The sequence below is a fragment of the Cygnus olor genome, chromosome 14 (genome assembly GCF_009769625.2).
Source record: "Cygnus olor isolate bCygOlo1 chromosome 14, bCygOlo1.pri.v2, whole genome shotgun sequence".
NCBI classification, from domain to species: Eukaryota; Metazoa; Chordata; class Aves; order Anseriformes; family Anatidae; genus Cygnus; species Cygnus olor.
In genome coordinates, this window is record NC_049182.1 from 3,891,767 (window position 1) to 3,901,723 (window position 9,957).

At 46.0% G+C, this 9,957-nt stretch overlaps 1 protein-coding gene across 1 annotated transcript; it reads right to left on the reverse strand.

Annotated features, from left to right (window-relative positions):
- Positions 1-5,087: 5,087 nt before the first annotated feature.
- On the reverse strand, positions 5,088-8,096 carry SMIM32 (small integral membrane protein 32). The gene has a single exon (XM_040573935.1). The coding sequence runs from the start codon at positions 7,229-7,231 to the stop codon at positions 6,911-6,913; it is 321 nt and encodes a 106-aa protein (XP_040429869.1). The 5' UTR covers positions 7,232-8,096; the 3' UTR covers positions 5,088-6,910.
- Positions 8,097-9,957: the final 1,861 nt, after the last annotated feature.

Below are 9,957 nucleotides of genomic sequence, written 5' to 3' on the forward strand. Positions count from 1 at the left end.
CCTCTTTAATTACATGCCTGTATCACTGAATTTTGCACTGAACACTAGTGAGCTGAGGGCTGGAGGGGAAAGGAGGTGTATTTGGTTGTGTGTTGTGACAGCTGATGGTGTGACAAGGGGTGAGACGAGTCAGAGCAGAATCTGTTCCACCTGCTGTTACTAGAAAGCTCCACTGTGTATACCTGGTGTGCTTTCCAAATACTGCCAGCATTAAAAAATAATAATAAAAAAAATCATTGGACCATGCTCACTGATGGCACTGGCTTTAATCCTAAATTCTTAAACAGTTTATCTTCTGATTTGGGATGCAGAGCCTGCTATATTCTGTGTGCACTAAGGCATTTGTAGTAATCCCAAAGTACCTGTAAATTACCAGCCCCTCGGTTAAATGTACATTTTTAGATACTGCATCATCTTACTGCTTGATGAGTATTGGCAAGAGAGTTAGTTTGTGCTGACTCGTGTTTGGTAGGCAGCCAGCATTAGCAATTTAGGTTAATAACATTCAGCACAAGTAATCATTCCCCTGAAGTTTTGGGTATCTGTGTAGAAACTTCTAAGTAAAGAAATGTCATCCTGTGCGTTTTTATACAGGCATAGTGAAGGTGGTTGGCTGTAGCTCTGTACTCTGGGTTCGCACTCCAGCCACTGGCAAATGTAATAGCAACGCAGAAGGAAACTGTATGCTGGCACGTAGCTTACCTGGACTGAAAAATGCAGCCTACACGCACATGGTATAGAGTTGGAGGTACAAGACTCGTGTCATTGGACTTGTATCCGTCTCCAGGCCTCTCATTGTGCGGCAGGAACAGCAGATTTCAAAACAGAAACTAAAATTTGGGAAATTATTTATCCCCACAGTGTGAAGCTATCGCTAAATCCACCAAAATACACTCTGAGCCCTAATGTCTCACTGCTGCTCCCAGCTGTTCAGATCAGGTGTGACTTGTAGGAGTTGGAAAGTTATAAAAAAGAACAAGTGTCCTTTAGCCATAAATAAATAAAAATGCTTTTTTCCTCCTTTTATGTGTGCTTTCCCCTACCCAAATGAAGGGAACTGGAGCCATGGCCACCTACCTGTGCATGGGGAGTGTGTAGGAAACCTTAATTCTCTGCAGAATTTTTTTTGCAGCTACTGCTTGCCCAGGTTTTCTGATGTGCTGGGGAAAACAGCCCATTGTGCATTGAGGATGTGCCAGCTGGTTTTTGCAGGTAGACTGAAACACGCAGGCTGGTTTTTCCTCTGTCCTAAATTTTTGCATTTATCAATATTTTCGTCTAAAACCATTCAGAGACCTCTGGAGTCCAGCACAGTCTAAGGACTAGACCTGAAGATCACTGGTAAGAAAGAAGCCTCAGCTGATTGTCTTCTCTTGGTGCTTTTGCATTTAAAAATAGGGAGCAAGCCTTAATGAAAGAAAACTTGGCCGAAGTGCAAATGCATAAAATGCCCATGTGATGGGTGCTGCAGCATTTTACAATTTCCAGGCAGTTTGCGTCAAATTCTTTTTGAATATATTGTTCTTGTTAACTGCCTTATAGGGCCACATGGTCAAGTGTGCTGTATGAATACTTTTGTAAACAACATTTTTTAGGCTCTAGTTGGGTGCGAGCACAAGGGCTGGTCTGGCTTGCAATCCTCTTAGTCCTTAAGTTCTCTGCTTCCCAAGGTGTGTCTGAGGCTGCGGCGTTGCTGGCTGGTAAATGCTGCTGTAGGGTATCTGGGGTCTGGTTAAAAGGAAAATAGCAGCCATAGCCAGCACATAACATTGAACTTGACCAAAAAAAAAATAAAATTAAATTAACTTTTAATTTAATAAGCTGAAGGCAAGAAATCCAGAGCCCAGTAGAGTATGCCAGGCACCAAACTTTCCTTTTTTTTTCCCTGCTACCTTAAATTTGTGCTGTGTTGATAATCAGCTGCTCTTCTAAAGAAGGCAAGAAATCAGCATCGCAGCTGTCCTGCGTCCTGTTTTCTGGGTGAGATGGTTACACCGGGTCTAGCTGGGCAGTCCTACAGCAGGCAGTTCTGCACCAACATCTGCTCTAGGACCCTAGAAGTATTCGTTGTACCACAAGAAGTGAAGACAGATCTATTAAAAAAATAAATCGTATGAGAAGTGCAACATTCAGTTCTCCTATATCCAACATATTTTGTTTGCTAGCCCTGATGTTTCCCTTAAATGTATGTGACAGGGAAACTGCTGATAAGGCAGAGCAGCTGTAGGTGCAGAGTAGCTGGTCCCTGCTTGATCAGTTCTGTAAAAAAAAAAAAAAAAAAAGGCAGGGCAGGTAGCTGCTGTCTCCTCCTTATTTCCATAAAACATTAAAAAAGAAAAACTTTTAAAATTGACAGCTCTTTTGTTCTAAGGACAGGTGTGCTTCTGTACAAACAAGCTTTTTCCATTCTTTTTTTGAAGTTGTACATCTATTGTAAGCAGCACTGTTATTTCCAGGACTAAATACAAAGTGCTGTGTAATCCAGTCATTCCTGTGAAATCGCATTTTCTGAAGTCTCTTAAATCTCGAGCTGACTCTCAGCAAACTCATCAGCCTCTTGAGAAAGCTCAGAGCAGTGTGGGCGAGTTAGACTTCAGCTGGAGCGGAGAAATTTTAGAGACAGTGCAAGACAAAATAGAAGCTTCTCTGTGAGAGCCAGCTAGAGCCCTGTGTCCTGAGACCGGAGAGATTTCAGGTCTCTGAACAGTCTCGCTCTGAAAGAAGTCTGGAGAAAGAAATCTCTAATTTTCTGCTGGAGATTAGTGTCTCGGTCCTGGAAATCAGGAGTGAACAGGTTGTGTCCACAGAGATTATTCACTGGGGTATGCCGCTCGGTCCCTGGGCAAAGGCTTGGCCCCAGAGGGGGGATGTGATGTTGTCAGGAGGGTGAAAATGAGAAAGGGGAGAAAAAGAACTTGCAAAAACATGGCTGTGTAACTTGCTGCCCAGGAGACGTTCTATATGGATTAACAGATTTAAACAGAACTTTTTTGCTTCAGCCTCTGGTTTGTGTATTTGCTCGGGGCCTGGTGAGCTCAGGCTAGGAAGAGAGCAAACTGCTGCAGCCACATGTGCGGCGAGCACAGCCCCACGGGCCTTCCTTTCCTCTTCTCGATCTGATCTCGTTGCTGAAGTTTTAAATGATCCAAACACCAGGTGGAAAAAGCTCCTGGTTCTCAGAAGGGTTAGGAGAACACAGACCGTGGTCAGAGCAGCGCAGAACAGAGCAGAACCAAACGTCACTGAACCCATCCGCTGGTGTCGTGTCAGGCCTCACGCTGCCATGTACATGGCCAGGCCAGCAGGACCGCTCGTCCCTGGGCAGTTGGGATCATGCCCTACCCAGCTGTTCCTTGACATTCATCTTTGTGAGCTCAGAAGGCCAGAAAACCCCTCTGCAGGGCGTAACTCCAGAGTGACTGACCGCTCGCTGCTCTCAGCGTTTGCTGACAGCTTCGTGCCAGTGCCAGCCTCCCTCCTTCCTCCTCTTGCTGAGAGCTGAGCTGTGGAGGAGCCCTTGTCGTGGTGATTCCTGTTCTCAAGTGGTGTCCTGGGATAAGGGCTCTTCAATTCTTTCTAAGATGTTACTAGAAGCAGGCTCATTAGAGCAAGTGCCGTTACAAACTGCTGGGGCTCTGTGGTTTGACACCACGTGGATGGTGCGGCCGTGCAGACAGCGCTGCATCCAGCACCAACCTGAGGCGTTCTGAATGGAAACTAAATATTTAGCTTACGAATTTTATTCTTTGCCTGTTGCCCTGCTGCATACTTTACTGTTATGACAGCCTTGTGTGTCCTACTGATGAGTCCTTTCCAGGTGTCAGCCCTGATGGCCATTGGGCATGGTGTAGAAAATGCTCAATCTCTGGTTAGTGCTTGGGGGAAAGGGAAGAGCAGGAGGTGAACGCCCACCCCAACCCCTTTGCACCTAGGAAAAACAAGAAGGATGGGTCTTGCTGGCCTGCCCCAGCTGGCGTTCAGGCAGAGCAGTGGGTGCTCAGCAGCGGAGCATCGTTCTGGCGGTGTCTGCTCAGCCCTGGTGGGGAGCGCATCTCGGAGAGCATCTGTGCCACCAGCTTGGGCAACTGGGTTCCAAGCCATCCGTGGTCTGAAGGGTTAAAACCAGCAGACTGAAAACTAATGAGAATAATAACCTATAGGAAGAGTGGCATCAGATGCAAAAGGTGTCACTTCTGCTGGATGGAAGCAATTCCCTGGTCGGAGGAAGAAGTGGTGCAACGTCCATCAGCATGGGTCCTAGTGCAGCAGAGCGTGTGGCTGGGTATTGAAGGGTACGGATGCTCTCCAAGCCTTATGGGAGCCACTTGTCCCTCAGAAGCAAAACACAGAACGAAGAGCCTCTCTGGCATGGGGCCGCATCGCTTCCCAAAGCAGCGTGCCCTGGACTTGTGGCGTATCACTTGTCCTTCTTGTGGGAGCTCGTCGCCTTCCAGTCCGCCTCGCAGCGGAGCCGTCACGGGGGGGGGGCCCTCGCAAGGCTCTGAGCACGGAGAGGCTTCGTTGAGAGGCACGTGGGGAAGGGGGTCTCACTGTAAAGGCCCGGTGAATGCTGTGTTTGGGTCGGGGCAAGCATGGGACAGGCAGCAGGCAAGGGGAAGGGATGAAAGGTACATTAGGGACCCTGTGGGTGTCATGCACCCGATAATGTGGTTACAATAAGGGAACAAACGCTTCTTGGTGCCTCTCCTGGCATGCCAGTGGTCGGGAAGTGGATTTTATGGTCAGCTTGAAATTGGGGCCTGGTAAAAGGGAAAATATCTAATGTTTTCTTAGCGTGTATTTCATGCATAGGTTAAAATGACATTGGTAGAGCTTTCTTCTGCAGTGGCTCTGGGTATCGAGGAAAGCACCGCAGGCTGTGCGCCTAAAAGCTTGCCCAGGACATCAGCACCCTGAGCATGGCAGCTTCTTCTGGGGGTGCTATTCCAAATCTCAGGCTGGGGGGGTGTGGATGGGATTATTCTGGGGTTATTCTAGAGCATTTTAGTAAAAGGAAATGTGCACTGTGGTGCAATGTTACACGTGCTTCATCAGGTTCTGAGGCTTTTGCCAGCAGAAATTCTTAGACCAAGCTCATTATGGCTGGTGGCTGAAAAAAAGCTGTCATTACTTAAAAATAAAAGAAATGCCTGATTTGATAAAAACTCAATTTATTCAAAATGGGCTGAGATAAACACACTCAAATTTATTCTCTCTTTCAACATTAGAGTAATTATTTGGAATTACACCAGTTAAGTTTGGTTCAGATGAGTTAAAAATCAGCCACCTGTCAAGGAATAAAATATTTAAGCCTGCTGTCTAGTAGACTAACTTTTTTGAGCATAATAAAACATGGTAACCAAGACAATGACATGGAAGTATACCAACTGTGCAATTTCTTTCCATGTAAAAGAGTTTACAGACAGACTCCCAGCTATCCACGTTTTGTATTTGAGTGAAGCCTGCATGTATGCATAATTGCACTGTACAATCTTCTTGTTTGGATTACATACATTATGTACATATATACACACAGCACTTCTGCCGTATTCTGCATGTTAACAATGCATTTAGGGGCACAGCTTCTAACACCACTTGAACTCCTTTATTTTGATAGGTGATTCACTAGAAAAAATTGGAGTAAAAAATTCTTTTAAGAGAGTTTCAGGCTATCTCCAGTTCAGCTGTATGTTGAGACACTGTGGTTTTATTTATTTTTTTTATTATTTAAAAGCCCTTTGCCCACTGTGGGAAACATGAATACTGTTCTGGGATTTGTGCTGCATGATCTAGAATTATGGCACTGTAAGTGCAAGTTTATTAAAAAATGTTATCTATAAAATAGCATGTCTGCTAACAGGGTGAAGCAGAACTATAGCTTTTAGTACAAAACCAGATTGCTAATTAATCTAAAACAGTGTGTTACCAGTAACGAATATTGAATCAGTCATGCCGTTGCCCTACAGATAAAGCATGATTCTAATTGTTCTAGACTTTTAGAAAGAGCAAGGAGTGGAGATACCGTGCACGAAAGCAACTGCTCCTATAAAACTGCTTTGTGGTTTCAGAAGTTATCTGCTTTCTATACTGAACTCAGAGCACTCTGTTCTCTCCTTTCATTAGTTTACATACGATTAATGATGTTTATTTTCTCTCCTTCCCTCTCTCCATCCTGATTTTTTTTTGGTTTTGTGCCATGGTGAATAATTTCCTTTGTAGCTTAAGAAAGTTGAAAACAAGTTACCTAGATATTTATTTAGTGGTTCACATAACTAGTAGTGACTTAAAACCTCCTTGAAGATGCAGTAAAACATCAAAAAACCACCCTTAGCAGAATCACGATCAAAAACCTAAATAAACCTTTTTAGTTTTCTCCCGCTGCCAGGCGTGACTCCCATTACATTACCAAGCGTTTTCAGCAGCAGTTGAGAGAAACAGGTCTGGAAAGTAAACTCTCATGCTCGGTGTGGAGCCGTTAGGTAAATACACCGTGTTTTACATTCAATGCTATGGCTTCATAAACGTGGGTAACAAGCTCCACCAGATGCACAAATCAGGGATTGTTGTTAATGCAAATATCCTTGTATGGGCACTGAATGGGGTGATGATGACATTTGCATACATATAGAGTTTAAACTGGAAACAAGGGGCATTTTTTTTTTTTTTTGCATGAAACCGTATAAATTTGCTAAAGCATCACCTCTTTAGTTCATAGTAGAGCTTTTTATTTACAGCTATTCTGATTTGCATATGGCATATTTTTTCAGCAATCTTTTCCTGCGATGCAGCCTATTATTTTAAAGAGGGTTGAATCCACTCACTGACATACGGAAAAAAAAAATAATAAATGTCTTATTGCACAGGGTTTCTGGTTCCCGCTACTGTGGTAAGACATTGTTTCTCTCTCGTGTCAGACAGCTTGTGTCCTCCACGGGCTCCTTGCTTCTCGGAGGGATCTGTCATAAGGAAGAGTAGCAAAAAAAGAATTTTTCAGCTGGCAGTTTATGAAGAGCACAATGAGCGTCACAGTCAAGAGCAGAAAGAAAAACAGAATGATGTAAGTCACCAGGTCGGGCTTATTTATTTCCCCTTCTTTTAACACCCTGGCTGTCGACATGTACAGCGCCGAGGAGCTCACGGGTCTCTGGGTGCTGCTTAGGTAGGGCGTGTTGGTCTGAATGATGAGGTGAGATTCAGTGGCACTGGTTGAATTTAGCAATTCACTATACATGTTCTTGCTTAAATTTCCTCCACGGTAGAAGTAAAGAAGGAGAGCACACACGGTCACTCTTTGGCATAGGAAGGGAATAACGCTGCTGCTCGTAAAAGGCTGAGAGCGAGCCACATTTTGTCTATGAGTAAAAGCAAATTAATTCCCTCTCACGGCTTAGGGAGTTTCTTTTAAATCTCTGTGGCTCCTAGTTACAGCATTCATCCCCGGCTAGGAAGGAAAACCGGTGCGGGTACCTCGGTCCTGCGGCGTGGGGGCTCCGGGGCCACGGGGTGTGCATGGGAGCGCTCAGGGGGCAGCGGGGCTTCGGCGGGCGTCGCTCGCTCTCTGTCAAGGGGCAGGCACAGCGGGCTTCCAGGTGCTTTTCCGAAGTGGGATGCACGCAAATCCGGGGTTAAACGGGATCTGTGGAGAGAGGCAGCTGCCGCTTTGGCATCCCGCTGGGCTTGCCGTTGCCGGTTGCTCCCCCGGGATCCTGCTCGCTGCCGAAATCCCAGTGCTGGGAAGCATTGGTGGACTTCCTTAATCCCAGTTAGCGGCACACCGAGTAGCCAACGTTCAGATGAGCTTGCTGCTTTAGCCTTCTAGGCATTCCTTTTGGCTTCTTTGAGAGACAAAAAATAAAAATAAATAAAAAAAATCCAAGACCAAGGTCCCTTCGTTTAAAAAAGAAAGAGCAAAAAGCCTCCCCAGAAATTGGAGGGGGTGGCAGTTTGGAAACCCCTTCTCTGCCCTTGCCTCACGGCGCTGCGAAGTGGGACTGTGCAGAATTGTGTCAAACGGGACTTTTCCTCCCGACAGAGGCTCCACTGCAGCGTCACTTGCTACCGGGGGAAGGGAGGAATTGCACGGTGGTGCCGGCGGGCTCTGAAGTCTGCCGTGTCTGGCAGTGACATGATGCTAAGGGAAGAGATCCGCCGATAAAGCCCTGCGAGAGCCCGGGGCGCTGCTGAGGGGTTCTGAGCCGGGGGAGGGTAACATGGGATGGGACAGAAAGAAAATTGCTTCAAAATCTCTTTCTTCCTCAGACCTCTATTGTTAAAATTGCTCTCTCTAGCATAAATAGAAGATGTCTTTTTTCCTCCTTTTCTTCTTTTTTTTTTTTTTTTTTTTTTTCACTTGGGCCACAGCACCCTCTCCAGCCTGACAATTAGCATGTTAATTTTTTTTTTTCATCAAATTGCTTTTATGCTGCTATTAGCTGCTGGCTGCTCGCCAGCTCCCTCTCGCACTCTCACTCCCGTGCATCAGATAAGCCCGGTTAATACTTTGGTTTAGCTCAGTGCCACTTGGGAAGGGGGCAAAGGGGGCTGAAGAGGAGCAGGGAAGAGAGGAGAGCTTGGGAACTTGACAGAAGAAAGTGTCAAACACGCTCTCCATCCCCAGGGTACCAGTCCCAGCAAACATTAATGCTGCTTATGATGAGCCATTGCAGCTGACGGTCCAGGGAGGTTAAACATTTCAATTAGCATAATAAATGTTTCCGCCACGAGAGAGCGAATGAAAAGAGGAGAAATCCCCAGGTCAAGCAGACTTAAATCAAAGAAAACAAAGTCTCTGCTCAAAGGCAACGCTCTCCAAGGCCTTGTGCAGCATCTTCCTGACCTTCTGGCAATCTGTGAGTGCCTGGGGGAGTCCTGCGGGCCTCCAGCCCGTCTCAGAGGCAGGGGATGGCTCCTGTGTCCCTATGGCCCCATGCCCACGTCCTCCTGCTTCTGGACCTGCCACTACCCATGTGTTTGCCTCCAAGCCTTGAGTCAAGAATTGAATTCAAAGGGAGAAGTTCCTCTACAGTTTCTGCTGTTTTTATTTTATTTTATTTTATTTTATTTTATTTTATTTTATTTTATTTTATTTTTCTTTTTTTTCCTCTTTTCAGCCAAAGCGAGCTGACTCCCACATGCTGCTCTCCGAAGAGCCCGGGTTCCTTTCCCTGTCTGTTTAACACTGGAGTAGGAGGCACGGCTCCTCCTGGGGACATTTCTCTTGCCTGCAGAGCAACCGTGGTTACACATATTTACTCTGCATGGGTTCAAAGAACAGGACAGAGAGGCAGGCAGCCAGCACAGGGGCTGGAAAAGTCAACAGAGTCATAAAAAAGCTAATATAGTTTGCAACTGTTTTACCTATCATGTCTCCTTGCAGTCAGGGAGGTTTGGAGCAGCAGCGGGACGTGGATGGCTGGAGGTCTGCATGTCTTTCCAGCACCCTCCCCTCTTCCTCCCTGAACTTCTGTCCAGTTTAACCAAACTTTGCGTCCTTTCTTTGCTTATTTATTTTGTTGAGTTTGTTAGTCCGAGGAAAAGCAGAAAGGCAGCTGGGGGCTGAGCGCTATAAATAGCAAGGAGAGTCTACGTGTTCCACTTTAGCACAAAGTTTATTAAAAAGGCTTGTCTGCAAACGTTACCAATTCTGAAATACAGGGGGAAAAGTGGCACATCAGGGGACGCTCCTGGGAGCCACCAGAGGTGTCCCCAGAGGCAGGTGGCACTGCCAGGAGGGCTCTGAGCCTCCCCTTTCCCTCCTGTTTGCATGCAGGTTGCAAACGCGGACACAGAGCTAGAATATTTTCCCTTTTGCTCCAACAAAATGTTATCTCGTGCTCTTGAAATATTTGTTTTCTGCCCTGAGGATGCAATTGTGCAGCACCAGTACCATCGCTTTGGGCTGAGGACTGTTGCTAATGGTCACGGTCCAAGCACCTGGCAGCCAGTGCTGGAATAAAT